At 34.9% G+C, this 24,208-nt stretch overlaps 5 protein-coding genes across 9 annotated transcripts in view; 4 read left to right on the forward strand and 1 right to left on the reverse strand.

The window, feature by feature from the left end:
- LOC100142105 (membrane protein BRI3) overlaps nt 1–12,848 on the forward strand; it is a 64,017-nt gene extending 51,169 nt beyond the window's left edge. For both annotated transcript variants that reach the window (XM_064358578.1, XM_001813355.4), the window contains exons 2-3: nt 9,733–9,846; nt 12,593–12,848. In XM_064358578.1, the coding sequence (XP_064214648.1) occupies nt 9,753–9,846; nt 12,593–12,780 (282 nt within the window). In that variant the 5' untranslated portion in view covers nt 9,733–9,752 and the 3' untranslated portion in view covers nt 12,781–12,848. The remainder of the gene's footprint in view (nt 1–9,732; nt 9,847–12,592) is intronic.
- Nucleotides 4,706–5,983, reverse strand: LOC135266852 (uncharacterized). Its single transcript, XM_064358192.1, has one exon. The coding sequence runs from the start codon at nt 5,981–5,983 to the stop codon at nt 4,706–4,708; it is 1,278 nt and encodes a 425-aa protein (XP_064214262.1).
- A 2,378-nt stretch (nt 12,849–15,226) lies between the features above and the next one.
- LOC662772 (thiamine transporter 1) lies at nt 15,227–17,100 on the forward strand. Of its 4 annotated transcripts, none has more exons than XM_015980968.2 (4): nt 15,227–15,579; nt 15,629–16,004; nt 16,050–16,254; nt 16,303–17,100. In XM_015980968.2, the coding sequence occupies exons 2-4, from the start codon at nt 15,699–15,701 to the stop codon at nt 17,073–17,075; spliced, it is 1,284 nt and encodes a 427-aa protein (XP_015836454.1). In that variant the 5' UTR covers nt 15,227–15,579; nt 15,629–15,698; the 3' UTR covers nt 17,076–17,100. The 4 variants fall into 4 exon arrangements, with proteins under 4 accessions (XP_015836454.1, XP_008194841.1, XP_973943.1 ...); XM_008196619.3 differs by having other exon boundaries at nt 15,227–15,575; XM_968850.5 differs by having other exon boundaries at nt 15,227–15,575; nt 15,666–16,004.
- Nucleotides 17,101–19,373: 2,273 nt separating this feature from the next.
- Nucleotides 19,374–19,879, forward strand: LOC100142306 (odorant binding protein 3). The gene is made up of 2 exons (XM_001813324.3): nt 19,374–19,488; nt 19,531–19,879. The coding sequence occupies exons 1-2, from the start codon at nt 19,435–19,437 to the stop codon at nt 19,849–19,851; spliced, it is 375 nt and encodes a 124-aa protein (XP_001813376.1). The 5' UTR covers nt 19,374–19,434; the 3' UTR covers nt 19,852–19,879.
- Nucleotides 19,880–20,047: 168 nt separating this feature from the next.
- Nucleotides 20,048–20,523, forward strand: LOC103313402 (uncharacterized). Its single transcript, XM_015980965.2, has 2 exons — nt 20,048–20,122; nt 20,188–20,523. Exons 1-2 carry the CDS (start codon nt 20,048–20,050, stop codon nt 20,521–20,523), a joined length of 411 nt encoding a protein of 136 aa, XP_015836451.1.
- Nucleotides 20,524–24,208: the final 3,685 nt, after the last annotated feature.

Genomic DNA, 24,208 nt, shown 5'->3' on the forward strand with positions numbered 1-24,208 from the left:
TTTTAACATTTCCGCGTTTTTCTCCAATTTCCTTAGGGATTTTCCTGTCTACTTTCCTCTTAGGATTATGTTAGTAACGGGCAGCAATCGTGTCATGCAATTTTTTTGCTTACAATAATTTAATTAAATAGAATGATTTATACATCCAGAATTTCGACGGCTGCCCCTTAAATATTAGGGTTAAATTTTACATCAAAATGTTCAGAAAAATTTCGCGTGTTTTTCTAAACTACTGGTTTCGTGATCTGATGTTGATTTAACAAAGAAAACGTTAATTTCGCTGCAATTTCTTATAAGGAATGCACATGTGTGCTTGTAATTTGATATTCTTTTAAAAAGCTCTGTTCTGTAACGAATTTGTCAACACCCCCTATTCAAGCGGCACTTGACCAACGTCGTTTTGGCTATACTAATCTAGTTAACAGACATGAATTTCAATCGACCAATTCGTTCTTGAAGTTTTGCAACAATTTGTTAACAATTACGCCGAATAAAATAAATTATTCAATTTTATTTGATGACTGGAGTACACTGCATAAAGACTCAACTTTTTGGTACGAAACGTTACGGGAATTTTTGAATAAGATGAAATTTTGATTCTTTCTCGAGTTGTTTACTGATCATCAACGTGCCTTAAATTGGCTCATAAATTCCTTTCTTTTTGAAACGTGACTAGTTAATTTCTAAACAAAATTTTGGATTTAATTTTAGGTTTATCAATAAATTTTGGCTATTTTAAACGAAAGTAAATTAATTATGCTTTTGTGAGAAAATCATTGGATTAGCTGGGCGACTGTGGTGCAGAGCCAGGCCGTCGCCAACCCCCATATCTTTGCATATCCACTTGTTAAAACACATGGCCTTTCGACCACCCAATTTGGCGATTTATAACGTTTTTAACAGTTCTTGGAAAGTTTCGTGGGAACGATAATTTTCTAAACATTTTAATGCTAACAAAGGAATAAATAAGTTAAATTAAAATTTGTTGCAACTTTTGAATTGAAGTTGAATTAATATTGTCAAAGAACTAAACGTTTAAACTGACTCCGAATATTTTGCGCTGGTTAATAAAATAAAATTTTAAATACCGCGATCATCACATTCGCCCCCTGTCTTGCGTTGCTTCGTAGATGCAGCGTAAGACACCGCGTGTAGGTTTGCTGTCCTCTGGTTGGTGGTCGGAATGGTGGAATCACCAGATGGTGGATGCGCCCATAATGTCAGAAACGCTCGAATTGGTAGATACGCCTCGAGATTGGCCCTCATGAACTTCTTGCGGTTTTATTTTAGTCGTCTCGTCGGTGGTAGAATTTCAAATTTGTCATGTTGTATACACCTTTAATTTCGTTCGTCACTGGGTCGGCGATTTGGTATGTGTTTGGATGAGGCTTGGCGATTATTTTGTACGGAACACTGTACAAAGGCATGAACTTGGCGAATTGGTGGGTTCTGGTATCGGAAGTCACTTTGTTCTTCAGTAGGACCCAATCTTCAATTTCCAGTACGGTAACTTCACCCTTTTGGTTTTTCTGCCGTAAGTTCGCGTGATGTCTCAAGTATTCGCGAGCCTTTTCATGAATTTCTTCTCTCGTGAGTGGCGGACGTACAGGCAGTAAACCCGATGTGACTGCATCTAGTGGGTTTGGTGGTGTTCTGCCGTACAGGATTTCATATGGAGAAAATCCGGTACTGATGTGTGGCACGTAGTTCAAACAATCTTCGATGTTGCTCAAATGGTTGACCCAACTGGTGTGGTTTTCTCTACAATACGCTCGGAAAATTCTCCCCAGCTCCCGCATTACGCGCTCGCTAGGGTTCGATTCTGGGTGACGAATCGACGAGAGCGTTGGTTGAATGTCGGCAGCTCTCAAACTATTCTGCCAAGTGTTCGAAATAAATTGTGTCCCGTGGTCGCTTAACACACATTTGGGTTTGATGTACCCAGAGAAATCCTCTATGAGACGTTTGGCAGCGATTTTGGCGGTGGCTTTTCTCAGTGGGTAAAGTTTGAGAAACTTGCTGAAGACGTCAATGACCACAAATACATAGGACGCCCCCAATCGACCTGTTGGTAAAGGCCCATAGAAATCGACGCAAACTAGGTCTCCAATGTGGTCGTAAAGGATTGGCGTTAATGGACCCTGATGTGGACGGTTGGAACTTTTTGTCTTCTGACAAAGGTCACAACTTCGTAGACGTTTCTTAATTGTACGATACATGTTCGGCCAGTAGTACTCGCGCTTCATGGAATTGTACACTTTGGTTGCCCCGAAATGGCCCAGGAGTTGGTGATGGTAATCCACGAGCTTAATTACCAAACTCTCAGGTATGGCCAGGCAAACGTCGTTTGAATTTTGAGATCTGTGAACTAACACATTATTTGTGAAATTATATTGGGACCAAACCCGTTGAGTTCTCGCATCTGGAGCAGCTGCACCGGATTGTTTGTTGGCAATTATTTGACTCAAAACAGGATCATCTGATTGGTGTTGTTTGAGATCGGACATCAGTTGGAGAATTTCAGGTGTGTTGTTGACTTCAAACATTGCAACTATTGGTTGTTCACGTGGATATTCATAACTGGCTTCACCGTCGGACGGGTATCGTGACAGGATGTCGGCAACTACATTATCCTTTCCTTTTACCAACTCGATTTCGTAGTCGTACTGTCCTAGTATCAAAGTCCATCGAGTTAGGCGTTCACTGAGCAAACGACAACGGCTCAGAAATTTCAAAGCTTGGTGGTCGGTTCGGATGATGATTTTTGTGACTTGGATGTAGATTCGAAATTTGTGTAAGGCAAAAATGACGCCGAGTAATTCCTTTTCTGTAGTCGTGTAGTTGAGTTCGGGTCCTTTCAAAGAGCGACTTGCAAAAGCGATCACACCTCGCGAACCGTCTTCCTGAATTTGATACAATTCCGCCCCCAATCCGTAACCAGAACTGTCAGTTTGGACGTAGAATATTTTATTCAGGTCGGGGTAACGTAACAACACAGCTTCGAGGAACAGCTCTTTCACACGATCGAAAGCTTCTTGTTCATTTCGTCCCCATCTCCATTTTTCACCCTTTCGAAGTAGTTTGTTTAAGTCTTGTGTGGCTGCACTGTATCGAGCACAAAATTTTCGATAAAAATTACAAAGTCCCAGGAAGGCTCGAACGTGTTTAGTTTTCTGGGGAACCGGAAAATTTCGGATGGCGCTGATTTTTTCCGGGTCGGCTTTGATACCGTTGATTGTGAGAATGTGCCCCAGAAATTTCACTTCCTTTTGTATGAAATTGGATTTTTCGAGATTTATCGTCATTCTAGCTTGCTTCAATTTTTCGAAAACTTGTCGGAGATGTTCCAAATGTTCGTTTAGCGTTTCGGAAGCCACTAACAAATCGTCGATATAATTCACGACGAATTCGCGAACTTCTGTTCCTAACACTACGTCCATTGCACGACTGAATGAACCCACAGCAGTTTTTAACCCGAAAGGTAGGACTTGGTATGTGTAACTGCGACCGTTGTACAGAAAGGCGGTGTACTGTCTGCTTTCTGGCGAAAGTGGGATTTGCCAGTACGACGATCTCAAATCAATGGTGGACATGTAGCGAATTTCGTGAAATCGACGTAATAATTCGTCAGCAGCGGGTGGTGACTCACAATCGGCGATCATTTTGGAATTGATCATTCGGGCGTCGAGGCAAATTCTCACCGTTCCATCTTTCTTTTTCACTACCGTCATGGGACTTGCGTAAGGTGACGCCTCACGTTTTATCACCCCCAAGTCTAACATTTCCTGAATTGTGGCGTCGACGGCAGGACGTAGAGCAAAAGGTACTGGGTACGGTCGTTTCAAGAAGGGAGTCTTGTCGTGTAGTTTTATTTCGTGAGTGTATTTGTGTGTTAGCCCTGGACGCAAACTAAAGATACATCTGTACTCTTGCAGCAGGTGTATTAATTTCCGTTTCTCGGCCTCAGGAATTTTTAATGGGTCCACCTTGGCTTGTAGGGCACTGGGTGACTCTAAGTGTTGCTTTTTGTTACAAGTCGTGATCGGCGCCGAATGATTGACTTCGATGTGACCAACAAGATCTTCCACATAATCCTCCGGTTCCGGTGGTATCTCCGTGGTTTTTCTAAACGGAAAACTGTGGTGCTTCTCCCCGTTTCTCAAAAGGATTTCGTTGTTATCGAAATCGATGACCGCGCGTTGTTCATTTAGCCAGTCTGCTCCCAAAATGGTTGGCTTGATTAAATTTTTAACGACAAGCGCCACGACGGGGTAGAGATGTTCGTCGATTTTGATTTCCAGGTAACACTGAATAACAACCTGGCAACTTCGCTGGCCGATGGCTCCACGAAGATGGATTGAGGTAACCGGTAATGTGGGCGGTTTGTTTCCGGTCTCGATCAACTTGGACCAAACTTCTTCGGAAATACAGCTGACTTCACTTCCGGTGTCCAAAAGCGCGGTGACTGATTGTTGTTGAGAGATTTGGATCTTAATCTCCGGCACGACCCTTTGTATGTTGTTGTTACCTGCGGCAGCGGATTTAATTATAGAAAAAACATTTAACTTAACCTGGGATGCTCGCGGTCGAGCATCGTTTTCCCCTTCTGTTGACTGTGACGAAGTTGAACGTTTACGTTTCTCTCCCGTCCTCAATTGTTGGTTCCTGCTGTCGCTTTGTGGGCCGTGCTGCTGGCCGGAGTACTTTAGGCCCCGTCCTGTACTCCGCCCCCGTTTCCCGAATTCTTGGAGTTTCGTGATGTTTCACCCTGCGCTCTCGAACTTGTGTTGTTGCGGTTGTCGTTGGGGTTGTTTTTGCGCCAGTGATTGTTGCTGTTGTTTCCGTTGTTATTGTGCCAACGGTTGTTGCTGGTGCTGGGTTGGTTGTTGCGCCATTGTTGTTCGTCACTTGAGCGTTTTGGGAAACCATTTCCACGATTTGCAGGAGCCGCAGGACGAGTTACTTCGTGGCGGTCAATGTTTGGCCGCGGGCGCTTTGGCTCGTTACGCCGCTGGTGGTCTGTTGCGCGGGGTCGTTCCCTGGGAGCGATGTTGGTTTTCTCTCCCGGATTTTGTCCCGGAATTTCTTGAGCTGCCAGGAATTCGGCGGCATCCGTGGTGGTACAGATTTTCTCTAATACCCACAACGACTGTATTCTTTCGGGGAAGTGACGCAGTAATTCATCCAGCAACACTTCCTCCGATAAAGGTGTTGTTAACATGTTCGCCATGTCGACGTAATAAGCAAAATGCGACAGCATCGTGCCCCTGGTTTCGTCATAGCGGCCTGTAGCGATTTGAAATCTGATGTCCCGTTGACGCTTGGCCGACCAGTAGGTCCGGAGAAAGTCCCGTCGAAAGTCCTCGTAACCACGCCACTTCTTCTGGAATATTCCCGTCCAATGTTTGGCATTGCCTTTCAAGCAATCCATGGCGACTCCCAAAAGACGCTGCGAGTCGAGCCCGAAAAAACGTCCATATTCTTCAATGGCTCGTAAGAATTTCACCGGATTTTGCCTTTTCAGGCCTTCGAAAGATGGTCGTTCAGGAGCTGGGAGTGGGCGATCCAGCAAGCTCCGGAGTACTCCGGAAATTGCGGCCACATTGTCTGTTGTGATTGGCATAGGTGGTGAGGCCATCACTGCTCCCGAAGTCGCTGATGTGGTCGAACTTCCCGGCTCTTGCACAAGAGGGCTCGCAAGAGGGGCTGGTTCCGGAGCTACCGGAATTTCCGGGTCGGGTTCTGGCGAAGTCGTCCCGTCGCTAGGTAGTGGAGTGACTTGCCAACCATCGACATCAGCGGCGGCGCTGGTACTTGGACGTACCTGAAGGATGGCTTGCGGTCTTTGAACCGCTGTCGACGTCGATGGCGCCGCGAAGTTTGGCACATTCCTTGGTTGTTGGGAGTTTAACCAACGAACGAACCACGTCGGCATTTCTTGCGGTGGGGCTCCGGCGTTTCCGGTGTTCCTGTTGTTTTCCATGTCGACAACCTTCAATCTCGGGTATCGAACGATCAAATAAATTGGAGTCCTAGAAATTTTAATAACACAGCAGTATCTTATTTACGGCAATTTTCCCCTCGGAAATGACACTTTATGACTTTGAATCCTGGTCACGGCACCAATAAAAATGTAGTGAGACCGTGATTGATGATGGTTGATCGATGTTTAAATGATTTACAACTTATTTTAATTGATTTATTTAATTAATCTTGAATTTTACTTTTGTTTTCTTTTTTTGAAATGGTTTGGCTCGTCTAGTTAATTGATACGCTACATGATCATTTCACTTACCTACGTTGTGTTGTTTTGATGTACGAAGTCACTCTTATAATGATATCGTAATTTGATCTTAATTCTTATCAGAAAGGGTTCCGGATTTATCCGTAACGCAAGTCCGGATTCAAAGTAGTGTCAAAACGCATGGGAGAAGAAATTTAAACCACAAGTTTCCTCCAAAGTTATTTATTACAAGAATAATGAATATTCCGTTGGATGGATTACAATAATCAATGGTTATGAAAGTTTGATCAAATTTGGCCAATTGTTATTTGTTTTTGTATAGTAATGTCGTCAAAACATATCTCAGAGTCGTAACCACAATTCGTTTGAAATTCCAAGTAAATAGTTTCGAAGTTGCTGAGTGATACGAAAAAGTTTTATTGATATGATATGACGTTAATATTTAACATGAATTAATTTAATTCGATAATGTCCAAATAAATTAACCTACGTTTCAGATGATATTGCTCGAACTCATAGGATCCAGGCAATTGACAACGCGTTTCTAAATTACTTGTACCAAAGGCGGATTATAACATGCTCGCGGAATCTTTGATACGTGCATCGCATTGAATTTTGCGCCCTAGTGCCGAAATTCCGTCTCCGGTAAAAGTCAGGTGATCAACACCTAGAATGAATTACGAATAAAACCCGGACATACAAGCTTTTACAAATCAATCTGAATAAATGTAGAAGTAATTTCTCTCTAAAGTTTTCCGTCCACGAGCTTTGACAAAGACTTGTGCAGAACTTTGCCATGTCGCGATATCAGTTTATTACAGATAATCACGGATGATTATGTCTGCTCGATCGTCCGTAGTAGCCTGCAAGTACGTGGAAGTACTTGCCGTTGGGACGGGAATTACAACGTCCATTCTAAGTACAACGGGCGGAAACTACGACCTGCCACCGCGTCTTAGACCTTGTTAAAGTTGGGGAAGAGCGTCCCCGGGGACTACGACTCTTCCCATGAAGATGGCCAACTCACGAGCCTGTAATTTCTGATCTGGACGCAAAAGAGAAACACTCTTTTGCTTTATCGCCTAACGCGTTGCGGAAGAGAAATCGTTCTACTCTAAACCTATCCTTAACTAGCAACAAATCCTTCTATTTCGTAATATTTTGGTGTATGCAACCTTAAATTATCTGTGTACAACAGTTTGAATAGCACCGTGGGTTTTGGATTTAGACTTTTGTTGTAGTTGAATATTTGTTTGATGCCGTTTCACTCAAATTTGTCGTAACAGATTTAGAAGTTAGAAGCAAAGAATATAAAGAACTTTTAATATTGTAATTTAAAGGTGGGATGGTTGAATTGAAAAATATGAAATTGTTTGTTGCGAGTTATTTTAAGTTGAAAATGATTTATTTAAAATTTATATAGCTGACGTAGTACGAAGCACAAGAATTTAAATAATTACTGGTCTTTTCGGCATTTCCGATGCTTAATAACTTGGTGGTTACGAGAGAATTTATGAAATGAATGATAATGATCACTATTTCGAAATGACTTAAATGATTTAATATTATAATATTAAATGAATAAAAAATTAATTAATCCTTTTGAGGGCCTACCTAGAAATTTTAATCCTCCTAACGCAGGGGGTTAGCTGCTTCCCAGGTGTTGTAGTTCGCAGCACTACCTAATCGAACGAACACTAAACTTGTCTCGTTTTTAACTTACTCACTAATCACTAACGCTATCACTTAATTCAAGAATTTAAATTAATTTAATTTAAAATTACGCTTAAATGCACTTAGTACAATTTAGACGCACTAAAAGGTAAACGAAGATGTTTTTAAATTTATAAAAATTAAAAGGGCAACACGACAATCGACTACCTCGAAAGACCGTCAAAAATCGAATCCTTCCTAAAGTCAAGGGCTCATCTTGCGTAAGCTACACTCACTCGCTTACCCCACTACCCTTGTTAAGTAGTTTCCACATATGCGAAATTTTGCAAATCTGACTCTTATGATGTCTTGGCATTTGATCAAACCTTGTTTAACTTTCTAAATATTATTATTAATTAACAGCTGGGGTGTTTTCCGATTAACAATTTCATTATAATTAAACATTAAATTTGGTAATCGTCGATCTGAACTGAATACAATACAAGAACGCTATGGAATTTCCCCAAATATCCTGAAAGAGAAATTAAACTCCAAAATTGGTTGTTGTCAGGTCTGAAGTTGTTTTTGGGAACACAATGAAATGAATTTTGTGTAACAACAAATTTTGTTTGTTTAAATAACACAGAAAATATAAGGAAGAACCCCGTGAGGAAACTGTAATTTTGGTCGTACTACCCGTTGTTAGATGTCGCCCCCAGTACTACACCGGTACTATTTTAACATTTCCGCGTTTTTCTCCAATTTCCTTAGGGATTTTCCTGTCTACTTTCCTCTTAGGATTATGTTAGTAACGGGCAGCAATCGTGTCATGCAATTTTTTTGCTTACAATAATTTAATTAAATAGAATGATTTATACATCCAGAATTTCGACGGCTGCCCCTTAAATATTAGGGTTAAATTTTACATCAAAATGTTCAGAAAAATTTCGCGTGTTTTTCTAAACTACTGGTTTCGTGATCTGATGTTGATTTAACAAAGAAAACGTTAATTTCGCTGCAATTTCTTATAAGGAATGCACATGTGTGCTTGTAATTTGATATTCTTTTAAAAAGCTCTGTTCTGTAACGAATTTGTCAACACCCCCTATTCAAGCGGCACTTGACCAACGTCGTTTTGGCTATACTAATCTAGTTAACAGACATGAATTTCAATCGACCAATTCGTTCTTGAAGTTTTGCAACAATTTGTTAACAATTACGCCGAATAAAATAAATTATTCAATTTTATTTGATGACTGGAGTACACTGCATAAAGACTCAACTTTTTGGTACGAAACGTTACGGGAATTTTTGAATAAGATGAAATTTTGATTCTTTCTCGAGTTGTTTACTGATCATCAACGTGCCTTAAATTGGCTCATAAATTCCTTTCTTTTTGAAACGTGACTAGTTAATTTCTAAACAAAATTTTGGATTTAATTTTAGGTTTATCAATAAATTTTGGCTATTTTAAACGAAAGTAAATTAATTATGCTTTTGTGAGAAAATCATTGGATTAGCTGGGCGACTGTGGTGCAGAGCCAGGCCGTCGCCAACCCCCATATCTTTGCATATCCACTTGTTAAAACACATGGCCTTTCGACCACCCAATTTGGCGATTTATAACGTTTTTAACAGTTCTTGGAAAGTTTCGTGGGAACGATAATTTTCTAAACATTTTAATGCTAACAAAGGAATAAATAAGTTAAATTAAAATTTGTTGCAACTTTTGAATTGAAGTTGAATTAATATTGTCAAAGAACTAAACGTTTAAACTGACTCCGAATATTTTGCGCTGGTTAATAAAATAAAATTTTAAATACCGCGATCATCACAGTACCATTCTTGCCCAAAAATGGACAAAAACCAGGCGCCACCACCGTACCATGAATCGCACCACGTGCAACCACCCTACAACCCCCAGCCCGTGGCGGCAGCGCCACAAACCCGTAAGTCGGTGACACCGAGTTTTTGTTTGCCAAAATTGCAATAAGACTTGAGCTAATATTGATGATTTTATTTGATTTTGTTACGGATTTTTAGGTGAATTTTGAATTTTTTCATAATAAAGCTCTACGTCAGCGTTCCTGATCAGTTTATCACTAAGAATATGTGCATAACTGCAATGCAATTCTTGGCGTACAGTTACCATAAAAGATAAGCAATGCAAATAGTTCTGGAAACAGTCCCATGGCATTTGTTACTCAAGATAAATACGTGATTAAGTACAAATATTATTCATGGTTGACGCCTAGGTCACATTTCTATAATTTTTTCCCAATTGAAAAATGGAGAAGAAAAATATTAGTTTAGATCAGTAGTCTTAATCATGGCCCCCAAAATTTGTTAAAAATCAGGCTCATTTTTTATTGCTTTAAAAACAGAAAAAAAGTTCTTTATTTAGCAGAATTTCAATAAAATAATGAGCAACATTTTGTTCAAATTAGCCTATTTTTTTAAATGAGTTGGTTCAATCGACTTGTTTTAATAACTGGCTTTTTTTGTTTCAAAAACCCTTAAAAAAATAAAATTTAAACTTATATTTTTTAATCATAAGTTCAAATTTTACCTAATCATAACATCACAAAATAGGTTCTAAAATTTGCAATTTTTGGTTTAATTTGTTTTTATTTTCTCAATTACGCCAAAACTATTAAAAAAAATAAACTATTTTAATAGAAACCTATGTAAAATAATCCCGGAAATTGACTGGCGATGAGCAAATTGTAAAAATTTCCAAGTATTATAAGTCTCGCAAGAATAATCTTTTTTGAAGAAGATAAATAATTAAAAGAACTTCCTAATATTAATAAACTTAATGGGTTAACGTGTAATAGTTATTGGTGGATAAACATTCCGGAAATCGACCAAAATCTCGCCAAAACAGAAAAAATCAAACATATTAAAGTCAGACTAATTTTATTTTTTGCACTTTTAATAGTCGTAAAGACATAGAAAAGTGTATAAAACTTTGCTAGAACAAGAATTATTTTTTTTTCTTTAAAGTAAGTGATCTAATCACTATACATACAGACTGAACCAAAAGTAATAATGCACAAAATTCATATTTTTATTGGTATTGGTCATTTAAAAAAAAAAACTTGAACAGATCGATTTAATTTTTTTAAATGCTTCACTTTAACATCATAGTGACATTTATAAAGTCATTTGTTTATGAGTTCTGACGTCATTCTTAATTTTTTTTATGAAATCTGATTTTTTTACTATCTTAGATAATACACATCTTTATCTTTATGGTAATAAGAAATAAAAAATAAAAAAATAAATTAAAAGTTAAAAAGATAAAAAAAATGTTGACAATAATAATAATAATATAAGTTTATTGGTGGCAAAAATATACATCTAATAAAAGTCAAAAAAAAATATAAAAATTAAAAATCAAACATAAAGGGTTTCATTTTTTCGTTCTTGACTTCTTTTGTAAGCAGCAATTGTTTTTTTTTGTATAATTTGCATGATAGTACTTAGGGCTGGTTTACAGGACCTTTTAATTGCTATTAAATTTTAATTCGAAATTAACTATTGACATTTGTCATGCATTTTAAAACGAATTAGTTTAATTCCCAATTAAATTTTAATTTCGCTTTCTGTAAACTGACCTTTAATATAACAAATATAAACATAAAAAAAATCAAAAAACAATCACCCTTTGTAGAGTAAGAATAAAAAGAAAACGCCTTTTGTATAATACTTTCAATAACTTTAATAACGTTCTTTTATTCTATTTCCTTCTTTTTTATTTTTTTGGTTTATTTTGTTATACTGCTTTCTAGAAAGATACCAATGGATATACTGTGTAAAACACTCAAAAAAATTAAAAATGGTGTCATGACTTAAAAACGAATGACGTCATAAATGTCAATATGATGTCAAAATGTAGCATTTAAAAATGTTTTTAAACCTGTTTGAATTTTTTTTTGTAAAATGATCACAACAAAGACATAAATTACTTTTAACTTACTTACTTTTAGTTCAGTCAATATATCGGAGTTGTGTAAATTGCAAAATTCGTAATAGTTTTTAAGATATGATTTTTTTTCATTTTACCTATTTTTGCTTATACGAGTATGAACTATTTTCTCGAAAACTATTGAGGTTTTAAGTACGGTACGTTCAAAAATCTCTAGATCAACTCTTGCTGTGGAATTTATATTGACAGATTTTTATTGTCTTTGATAGATTATCGTTTTATTCTGTTGAAATGTCAAACGCGCTTCTTGCGATTTTCGTATGTCGTAATCATAAGAAATCAACATACCTTCGAAATTTCACAGCAAGAGTTGATGCAAAGTCTTTTTGAATGCACTGTATGTTAGTTTCGGAGTTATTGCTAGATAACAAGAACATTAAAATCAAAGCAAGTGATTTTTTGCACTTGATATGGAAGTAAAGGCTTTTAAAGACAAAGAATATTGAATAAAATCCAGAAAATAGTAATTAAAAAAATTTAAAAAAAAAACGTTTTGTAGTACATTCAGCTTGATTTATGATTTTTTCCTGGATTGATCCTCCGTCTCCTCCGCACGTCCTCAAACCCGGCAAATAGCCTTGGCTTTGACTCCTCAAGTTCCTTACCATCTGCACATTTTGGTAGACTAGTCTCTTACGCATTATGGAATGTTTCCAAACTTGTTTACGGATGTCAAATTATTAGTTATGTTAATTCTTTTCCAGATGTTACCGTCGTCACGGCCCAACCATCGCATGGGGGCACCTGCCCCATTTGTCATGCCGGCCAATTCGAAGGCTCTTTCACGTTGTGTGGTTGGCTATGCTGCCTGTTTTGCTTCCCTTGCGGCATCATTTGTTGTTTCTGCATGCGCAAGAAGAAGTGCAACCACTGCGGGTTCTCACCCTCGTAAAATACTTATCCCTCTAATTTGTGTACTGTTTTATGAACAAATTTATTAAATAAACGTGTTTTAATCTCCATGTGTTTTTTGTGGATACCTATTTATATTAAAATATCAAAACAATAAAAAAATATAATTTCGAAGTTATAAATCATAATTCTTGTTTACGGAACGTTGCTTTAATAAATAATAAATTCAAACCAAATTTTCCTTAATTTTTATATTACGCATTTTCTGATGTTGTCCTTAAAATACGCCACTGTTGCACAATCCCATGCTTTCATACGCACTTTTAATTTATTTTTAAATCGAAACTGGCTGAGTTTTTAATAAAAGTACAGGAAAACAGTTCAATGGCCGTGACCTTGATCTTGCCCAAAATTATCATAAATTCTTAACTCAAATCATGTTATGTAAGCTATTTTATTAATTAGTTCAGTTTTCTTATGCATTCTATTTAGATATTAAAATTCAAAAGCTGTTCAGTAAGGTTCAAAACCTTACATTAGTTCTAACAATTAAATACGTCTGAAATTAAGCACACAGTCAAAATTCCTTACGTTCGTGGAAATATTTAAAGATAACGGCACATCCGGTTAAGATATGATTTTTATTGTTTTTTTAGAGTTTATTCTAAGAAACTTTTCAAAAATAATAATTTGCATTTGTTCTTTCCAATTAAAAAATTGCTAACTCTGCCATTTTTCTGGATTTTAAAATCATTTTCGAGGCATTTAAAAGAAAAAGTTTTGATTTTTCGTTTGGTGTTTTCAAATTTCTTAAAAAAGTTACCTAACCACATATTTTTAAGGTTAATTTTACAGAACTTCAAACACCCTATAAATAAAATGCCCTAATTGTTATTTCACAAAATAATACATAATTTAATGCTGCATCACTTTGTACGTATTAACTTTCCCTAAGTATGCTTATGTACAATATTTTTCAAGTTATACTAACTTTTTGTTGGCATTGAGAAATAAATATTATAAAAAATCAGTTTTTCAAAACTAAAGTCAATGAACTTATTGTGTTTTAGCGGAATTGTTAACAAAATTCGTCGTTTATTCATTGATAAAAATGTTTGTTAGCAAACTAAGCGAAAATATAATTGTGGTTACTAAAAAATTTCGCCCAATGTCAAAAAAAAACAAAATAATTCGAAAATTATCACACACAGGTATACAGGAAATTAATACAGAAATAAGTTCTCTTCGATCTAATAATAAAATAAAAATTGGGACAATTTTTTTGGAAAAATTGAGTTATGGTTACTTAAAGTTAACCTTAAAATTTTGGAATTTGTTAACTTTTTCGCAATTTTGGACACACTAAAGAAAAAATATGGCCTTTCTCTTTTGATTACTCAAATACGATTTCAAATTCTTTAAAAATAACGGAGTTACCGATTTTTGAAGTAAAAGGTGCGAATCCAAAAAATTTCAAAAAAAACCTAATTATTTCGAAAACGTCTAAATTTAACTAAAAGAAAGACTGATGAAAACTTTCTTAAAAACCTTGAGTAATTCAAAAATGTAGAAAAAAACAATAAAATAAGAAAATTCATAACGACTTCAATACTTCTAATGTGATATTTAAAACGGAAGCTTGTATACGGGGTGAGCCCTAAAAGTATCTTAATGTTAATAATAATAATAATAATAATAATAATAATAATAATAATAACAATAATAATAATAAGAAGAAGAAGAAGAAGAAGAAGAAGAAGAAGAAGAAAAAAAAGAAGAAGAAAAAGAAGAAGAAGAAGAAGAAGAAGAAGAATAAGCAAAAAATTTAAAATTAATTATTTTTTGGGGCTAGCAAAATTTTTTTACGAATTTTTATCACAAAATATCATTTAAGCATCGCTTGTTCTAAGATCAGCAGATGACACAACAATTTTTTGCAGTTATCAGCTGTTTCAAAACGATAAAAACGCCAACGTAGCATTTTCTTTCAAAAATATCTATTATAAAATATTGAAGAACTTTAAAAAATTAATAGCTAATGTAATTTATACTTTTAATGAGAAATGTAATCATTAGTAACTATTTTACAATTTTATCAATCTTATTCAAAAAAATAATTCGATAAAAAGCGACGTTGGCGCGTTTTTATAGTTTTGAAACAGCTAATACTTAACAGTAATTAATTAATTAATTATTTTAATTAGAAGAAATTGTAGAAAAAAATTGAAAAAATTCACAGGCATACAGAAAAAAACAAAGTATTTAACACCAAAAGCTGACTTCTGTGCGACTATTAGTTTACGAGATATAGTAAAAATACTGAATCGGATAACACACGCAATTTGAAGTTTTTGAAGGAGCTGAAAAATACCAGAAAAAGCAACACATACTTTTGCCATATATTGTGGACTGCATATCTTACAACTTGCCATCTAACAATTAAATTAGTCTATAATTGTTGGCAACAAAATCTGTTTTATCTAATTGTTACGCAAACACAATCATGTATAATCGTGATCATTAATCAAATAATCAATTAAAAAGCGTCATGTTTCTGGCCCTCTAGAAACCACAATAAAACCGCATTTTACGATTTTTTTATCGAAACATTTAATTTTTAAAACCTCGACACTGTTCCAAACCGATCGAACAAAGTGAAAAAATCACAGTGACCTTGACATTGAAAATTTCGGCTAAAAATCGCCACCAGAATCGGGAAATTTGCACCTCTCAAAGAATTTGATGTCACGTAATCTCTAGACGGTGTAATTAAGTCTAGTCGACCTTCATACACATATCTGTGCACAATAATAATTATTATCACTCCATACAATTGTGAGTATGTATTTAAAAAAAAACATCCTCTCGAGATTATTTTTTCTAAATAGGAATAATTTTTTTCGGGTTTGCCAAACCCCTATTTAGGCCTCCATTTCGTGCCAACTCTCCAGTGACAAAATGGAGCCATGGATGAAAATCTCTCTCCATTTGTGCGTTTTTGGTTTCTTGAAAGAAATCCGCCCTTCGGAGCCCTTCATTTACGACTACTTGATCGGCCCTTGGCGCAACCTCACTGAAGATGAAGTGACGAAACAGGTCTATCCTGTGGGAACCTACGCCAACATGATCCTCCTAGTCCTGGTGTTCCTCATCACTGATATCTGCCGCTACAAGCCACTGATTGTAGTCTTGGGCCTTTCGGGAATCGCCGTTTGGGCAATGCTTATCTGGACTACAAGTCTTTTCAGTCTACAAGTCCTTGAAGTAAGTCCAAACAAGTCCAAAACACGGCATTTAACCCACTTGTAGGTAATTTATGGCATGTTTTGTGCCTCCGAAGTGGCATACTATACTTATATTTATGCAAAAGTCGACAAAGAGCACTACCAGAAAGTGACGTCACACACCAGAGGCGCCATCTTAGCCGGACGCGCCATTTCAGGGATCAGTTCCCAGGTTTTAGTCTCGACAAAATGGATGGACTTCAAAGAATTGAACTACATCACGTTTGCTGGTAATAATTTGTGATAGTAATTTATGCCACTGTTTTTTTTCATTTTAGCGGTGAGTTTGGCAACCCTGTGGGCTCTGTTTCTCCCCAGCGTTGACCGAAGTCTGTACTTTCACTCCGACGCTCAGAATCGGAAGTTTTCGGCAAAAGTCGGCTCGGCTTTTACCCTAATGCGGAGCCATTTTATGGACGCTTTTACCAACAGTCACGTGGTTAAATGGTCGGCTTGGTGGGCACTTTCCACCTGTGGTTACGTGCAAATTGAAACCTACATGCAACCACTTTACTCCGCCGTGCAACATTCCAACGAAACGGCCTACAATGGCGCCGTGGAGGCCATTTTGACGCTGTCCGGCTTCCTGGTCGCGCTTCTGGCGGGCTATTTGAAATTTAATTGGGAAGTTAAAGGAGAGTTAACTCTCGGTGTATTTTCCTTGGTTCAGGGCGTTCTAATGGTTGTGATTTCGCAAACTGATTACATTTTTTTGTGTTATGCGTTTTATATCGTGTTCGGGATTTTGTATCATTTTATGGTGACGATAGCAAGTGCGCAAATTGCTAAAGTTATCGATGAGGATAGTTATGGTTTGATTTTTGGGCTAAATACGTTTTTTGCTCTAGTTTGTAATTCGATTTTGACGGTGTTGGTGGCCACTGAAGGGGTCGGGTTTGCGTTGGATGCGAGGGGGCAGTATGTGGTGTATGGGGGCTATCATTTGGCCATTGCGCTCGTTTTTGTGATCATGGGGCTAAGGACGTGTTTTGGGAGTCGCGGGGTGGGGGAAAGTTGTGATAATATTGTCGATAAAGCGCCAGACGCTTAATAATTAATAAAGCATATAAAAATTATTTGGTTTTTATTTTTTCCGAATTGCGCAAATTAAGTGGGTTTTTGACCGCCATAAATATCGAATCCAAAAAAACGACTCAAAAAGTTGAGGTTCGATCCCTGGTGCGGGACATCTTTTTTTCTTTTATTTTTTGAACTAAGCAAAAGAAATAACAAAATTATCCTTGCTTACAGTACAGTTTGCATAAAAAGTATTTGATATACTATATTTTTATTTTTATAACAAAGTATTTTTTAAGTGCTCTTATTAGATATTTCGTAAAATCGGAAAATTTAAAGCAGTGATAAAACTGATAATAAACAAGTTAGAGATTTTTTCGAAAACTGTTTGCAACACAGTGACCTTGAAAAATTAAAAAAGCTTTTCAAAGATAGGTAAATATATTTTTTAAATGAGATACGTACTTCAATCAATTTATTTTTAATACACAATTATTGTCTTTTTTGTCGAATTAGAGCTAAATGTTGACAAAACTTCGCAGGAATAGATTTTATATTTATATATTTTTACTTATTTTGTCGATTTAGCCTATTTTTTAATAAGACCCGAATTTTTTTTTAAGACTTTTAAAAGATTTTTTAAGTAAATTGGTTTAGTCTGATTTTTCATAATAATTGTTCTAATAAGCCAATGACAAATTTTGAAAAAACTTTGCAAAATACACCCTAAAATTTGTAATTTTTGGTTTAATTTGTTTGATTTAGTTTACTTTTCAACCAGAGAATCGATTTTATTAAAAATATCCATTTTTTTATGACTGAAAAAGTTACCTGAACTTTTGTATTTAGTTACAATAAAAAACATAGGACGTTGCGACATAAAAATGTCATTTTTGAAAAATTAAAAAAAAATGTCATTACATTTTTTAAAAAAAATAAGTAAATCAATTTGTTTTTTTAATAATTGATTTTTTTGCACTGTTCAGGACTGTAGAGGCTTCTAAAGACATAGAAAAGTTCATAAAAATTTGCTACAGCATGTTTAAAAAAACTATATTTTTTGGATTTTTTTTTATTTTGTCAATTACGGCAAAACTATTCGAAAAAGTGGAACTACTCTAATGTAAACCTATGTAAATTGATCCGGGGAATCGACTGGCGTCGAGCAAATTGTAAAATTCATAATAATTTTTAAGTTACCAATACATAAAAATTTTAGTTATATTTTTCCATTTATTAGCAATTTTCTCAAAAACTGTTAGTCAGAGAGATAATAAAAAAAGCTTTCCAAGTAGAATAATAATAGGATTAGGTAGTCTAATATAGTTAATATATAGTCCGATAAAAATTTTGAGAAAAATTGAAATTATTATTAACCAATTCATCTTTTTTGCGCTTTTAAGGAATGTATTAGCTGTTTCAAAACCATAAAAACACCAACGCCACATTTTTTTCGCATTTTTTTTTAAATTTTTAAAGCTTATTTAAAAAAGATATTCGGTAAAATGCGACGTTGGCGTTTTTATAGTTTTGAAACAGGTGATAGAGGTTTTTAAAGTCATAGAAAAGTGCTATTCAAAACCGAATTTTCAAAAAAATATTTTTTCCGAAGATACTCGTAAGTATAAAAAGTAGACCACCATAATTTTAGGCAAAAAATCTCAAAAATTCAATCATCTTTAGCTGATTTGGGGAAAGCAGTGAGAAAATCATTGATAACAAATAAAGTTTAATTACATTAAACTGTTTCACTTTGAATCATTTTTTACAAAACATTCTTCAACCGCTGCCATGTCCCGACAGTTGGTTATTTTACCAACTCCCCTCAAACATTCGTAGATCTTTTCCTCATTTTCCTCATTAATAACATCCATAATGTAATTTTTTTTCTTCATCGTATCAACACAAAAACTTCCATCGTCTTTCAAACAGCCAATTTTTTCAAAAATACATTTTACCATACACAAAATTTCTTCACTTGCTGGATCTTCGGCCGGTTTATAATTTCTGGCAGTTTCTTCAGAAACTCCAGTTTCGTTCATACAAAGAGCCCGTACTTCCAGAATTTCATGCTCATTTTCTGCAAACTGAAAAAACGAAAATTCGAATTGTGGTCAAGTTCTGAAAAATACCACTAGAACTGTTCCAACGAACAAAATTAATAAACCGAAGCAAAATCTAGTTGCCATTTTAAGAGTATTGGAGTTTCGCACTTTTATACCAATAAAAATAATTGCGGAAGCAATTAATTGTTTCCGGGTGATTTTTTTGGATTAATTCGATTAATTTATGCATTTATACAGTGTTGTCAATTACCATCAGTGACCTTGACTGTGAGAACAATATAAAAAGCCCAATAATTTCAAAAAAGTATCATTTGAAGAACAATAACAATGTGGTCATTTGTCACTCTATTGTTTTCGTTTTTGGTCCTGGCTTCGGCCCAAGTAAGTTGCAACACTTGAAAAAAATCACTAAATAGTTTGCAGAAAAAGGGGAAGTACTGGACAACAATCAGCGAATGTTTGACTGAACATTCAATGGGTGTGGAAGATATGAAGAAATTCGATTTACCGGCTGAGAAAATGAGCGAAGAAATGTTATGTTTCAATAAATGCTTTTACGATAAACTTCTGATCACGGACGAAAATGGCGAAATCAATACTGACAACCTAATGTCGATTCCCCTAGTGAACGCCATCGACGCGTCCAAACACGACGATTTGGTGACTTGTTTGAAGAAAGTTGGCAAGATTGAAGAATGCGACGGTGTGAAGAAAATCGAGCAGTGTTTTGTTGAATTCATTTAAATTTAAATAAAGCAAAATAATATAACAATCTGGTATTTTTTCATTAAATAAATCCGGACGAAATCATAAAAAATATAACAAAAGTAATAACACTAAATTACGTTTAATCGTTTCGAAAAATTGTATTAACCTTCAGTTTGACTATAAATGTGTGTCACCACTGTAACTAACTTCATACAAGTGTTACCAACCCAAGATGAACCCAATTACCAGCGTTATCCTCACATTTCTCTTCGTTTTCTCATTTGGGGAAAAAGAATCTGAAGAAGCTGTTAGTCGCTAAAGAAAAATTTCTAAATTATTGTTATCATTATTAATTATTATAATCAGTTGCAGCAAATCTTCACCGAATTGGATGGTCCAGCTGCCGAATTGCGAGACCAATGTTTGGAAAAAAATTCGATGAAAGTCACTGATTTGAAAACTTACAACACATCTAACGATATTCCCGAAAAAGAGTTATGTTTTTATAAATGTTTCTACGAAGGTGTTGAGTTTATTGATGCAAATGGAAACCTCAACGTGAATAATATGAAAGAAATTCCCGCCATTTCTGAGCTAGGCGATGAAGTTTTGAACGAAATAACTGCCTGTGTCGAGAAAATTGGGAAAATTAGGTGCTGTGGCGATTTGAGGAAAATCGAACAGTGTTATCAAAATATAACGATGTAAACCATTTGAAAGATAATAAATAATTCAAAAATTACTATTGCATTTTCTTGGTAAAGTTTGGAATTTTTTTATTTTTTTTATTTTCTCAATTACCGTAAAACCATGTTTTTGAAAAAATGGAACTATTTATTTTGATGTCGACTTACGTAAAATAATCCGGGAAATCGATTGGCGTTGAAAAAATTGCAAAACTTCCGGTAGCTATTTAGTTACGATTTTTTTTATTTTATCAGCTATTTTAATTTATTAACAAATTCCTCAAAAAATATTAGTCTCACGACAATAGTATTTTTTAAAAAAGATAGATAATTAAAAGAGCTTTCAAATGATGGTAAACTTAATAGGGTTACGTCTAATGGTTGCGGAGATATTTCAACAAAAATAAAAAAACAAAACATCAAAAAAATCGAACAACTTTTAAAAGATGTACAGTGAAATCTCTCTTAAAGGACAACTTCTATAAGCGGACACCTCTGTCAAGCGGACATTTTTGTTGGTCCAACTTTGAGCTAATGTATTTTAAACGGTATTCATTCTCCAATAAACGGACGCGGACAATGCAATTCGTATCCTTTGAAACAAAATCTCTCCTTTGAGCGGACAGTATGTCATAATCATAAGCGCGTGTGATATTAAGTAGGCAGGAAGTTCGGGGAATCACATAAGCGGGTACATGTTTTATTTCAGTGTTAAATTCACAAGCAGCAAATACTGTTAAAAATGAAGATAAGTTGGCAGTGGAAACGCTTGGGAAAAGCAAAGTTTTTGCTTTACTAACTCAAGTATTGAAAATATTAATCAATTAACTGATAATTTGTTTATAAAACTTTTAAAAAAATATTTTACTTTCTGAATAATACAAGTTTTAAGTATATTTCTGACGAATTTTTGAGTATTAAAGAACAATATGTAGTGAATTTTGAAGAATTCTACTAATAATAATAATACTAATAACCATGCTGTTACTGCTTTTATAATATAGTTTTATTATATAAGAGAACACCTCCACTAACCGGACAAAAAGCATGTCATCGTCGCGTCGGTGTCCGCTTATAGGAGGTTGAAAGATTTTATAGGTATTGTTGTACGTCTTTAAAAATATATTTTTTTAGTTTGATTCCATATAAAAATTATTAATTCTCGTAAGAGGACACCTCCATTAAGCGGACAAAAATCATCATGTCACCGTCAGTGTCCGCTTATAGGAGATTTTACTGTAAATGGTTCTAAAGACGTAGAAAAAATAATAAAACTTTGCTAGACCGACAAGTTTTTAAATATTTAAAAAAAAATCGCTGTCTTTGTTATTCCTCAACGTTTATGAAACAACACACTTGTGTGTATATTTTGGGTAAAAAATAAAAATAGAGTTTTAGAATTATGTCATTTATTGCCTTTTACCCTAAATTCCCACATTTGTATTAGTTTATAAACTACAGAAAAAATCAGACATATTTGTGAATGCAATCTCTCTGTTTCCCAAAGTCTTGACAAGTCTCAATTTTTCCAATCTCCTTCAAACACTCCATAATGTTGTTCTTGGTGTCATCGCTCACACGTGACAAAAACGGCATTGTTTCAATCTTTTTTTCCAATTTTTCCTCGTTGAGATTACCTTCGGAATCGAGCAAACCGTCCTCTTCCTGAATACATTTTCCAAAACACATCAAATCTTCCGAAACATCGCCATCAAATTTCAAATCCCTTAAATCCTCTTCCTTTAAGCCCAATTTATCCAAACACTTGTTTCGCAATTCGACAAAATTTTTATCGGCCATTAACTCATTGCGAATTTTCTAACAATTACCAAATTAAAAAAAATAATAAAAAAATATAAAACACTCACTTCAACATCCAAAGCCTGACTTGCCACAAAAAGACTGAGAACAACAAACAAACGACACATTTTTGCCATTTTTTGGTGCCAACATTGTTGTGGCGGGTTTTATATTAGGTGTGAAGGTTGCCTAAGGTGTCATTAAATTAATTAGAAACGAAATAAAGTAGTTAGACGCAAATTGGGCGTAATTATTGAAGCAACACTGTGAAAATAAGTGGCAACAGGGCGTGGATTTAGGGTGTTTTTGTAATTACGAACCTTGACAAGCCTAATTAAGTTACGCATGAAATACACCATTTTGTATAAAAGTACACAAAACGCAAACATTTTGAAACACAATTTTATAACATGGCGAAAAAACAACTTGTTTTATTTTTCTTGGCGTTTATTTTCCTCCAAGTTTGTTTCAGTTTCGCGTTTTTGTATTTTTTCCTATTTATTGTTATTTCAGTCAAGTTGGGCTTATTTCTTCATGAGTCAGAAATTTGCTGAAGTTAGGGAGGAATGTCTCAGTGAAAATTCAATGACAATGGATGAGCTTCACGAAGGTTGGAAAATGGAAAATCTTCCGGAAAGTCATCTATGTTTCTTGAAATGTCTCTTAGAGAAAAGGGAAGTTATTGATGAGAATGGCGTTCCCCAGAAAGAGAAAATCGACGAAATTTTAACCGTCAAGCAATTGAGTGATGAAAAACGAGAGGAAATTTCCACTTGCATCACAAATGTGGAAAAAATTGAAAATTGCGAAACTATGAGTGAAATAATGCGGTGCTTCCCCAAAAAAAGAAGGGATTGATTTTGACTTGTGGTTGGTTGTTTATGATGCAAATACAAAAAAAAACAATAAACAAAATAAATTTTGCTGAACAATTATCTGAAACAACATTTGGTGTATAATTTTTAGTTTTTGAAAAAAAAAATGTAATTTTCGTTTTTATTTTTTTAAGCGAAAACCAAAGGAACTAGACATTTTTAAGTAGCACGTTCTTCAGGCACTTTTTTACAAGGAATCTAAATCTGTCATCGGATTTTCCAAGGCGTTCTTGATGTCAGAGATACAACACTCAACTTTTGTTTTTCTTACGAAAGCCATATTCGCTTATTGTATTTTTGAAAAGTGTTTTTGTTCCTGATTACAACGATATATCACATGATGTGATTGAATCTTAACATGTTGATCAATATAGAGAAAAAACATATTTGCGAAGAGTGCTGTGGAAAAAACGCCAACAATTTTGTTTTTAAACAAACTAGATTTTCGAAGTTTGATTAAATTTAAATCGGGAAGGTTCACATTTTCGTCAAGCGTACAAAATGAGACAAAATTCTGGTTGCACATTTAATAGAACTGTCAAAATTTAGTTAGTTAAACAACATTCATGACGTTTTTTCCAAAGCACTCTTTGCAAAAACGCTTTTTTCTTAATTTTTATCAAGATCAAGTGATATATCATTGAAATCACTAACAAAAGACATTTCAAAAAAACAAGTAGCAAATGACGTTCATAAAAAAAAAACGAAATTGAGTGTTGTAAGTTTAACATCAAGAATGCCTTGAAAAAGGAGATGACATATTTAAATTTTGTCTTGTAAAAAAGTGGCTGAAGAATGTCCTACTTAAAAACGTCTAGTTCTTTTGGTTTTCGTTTAAAAAATAAAAAAAAATTGTTTTTTTTTCAATAATTTAAAAACAAAAAAATTACATAAAATTTTCTTTCAGATAATCGTTCAGCATAAAAATGCGCAACTTTGCCTTAATTTAACCGACCTAGAATCTTTTATAACAACTAAGATCCCCATGGTGGAGCTCGAAAAATGGACACCCTGTATATTTTTTTAGAATGT

Source organism: Tribolium castaneum, chromosome 8 (assembly GCF_031307605.1).
Source record: "Tribolium castaneum strain GA2 chromosome 8, icTriCast1.1, whole genome shotgun sequence".
Lineage (NCBI taxonomy): Eukaryota > Metazoa > Arthropoda > Insecta > Coleoptera > Tenebrionidae > Tribolium > Tribolium castaneum.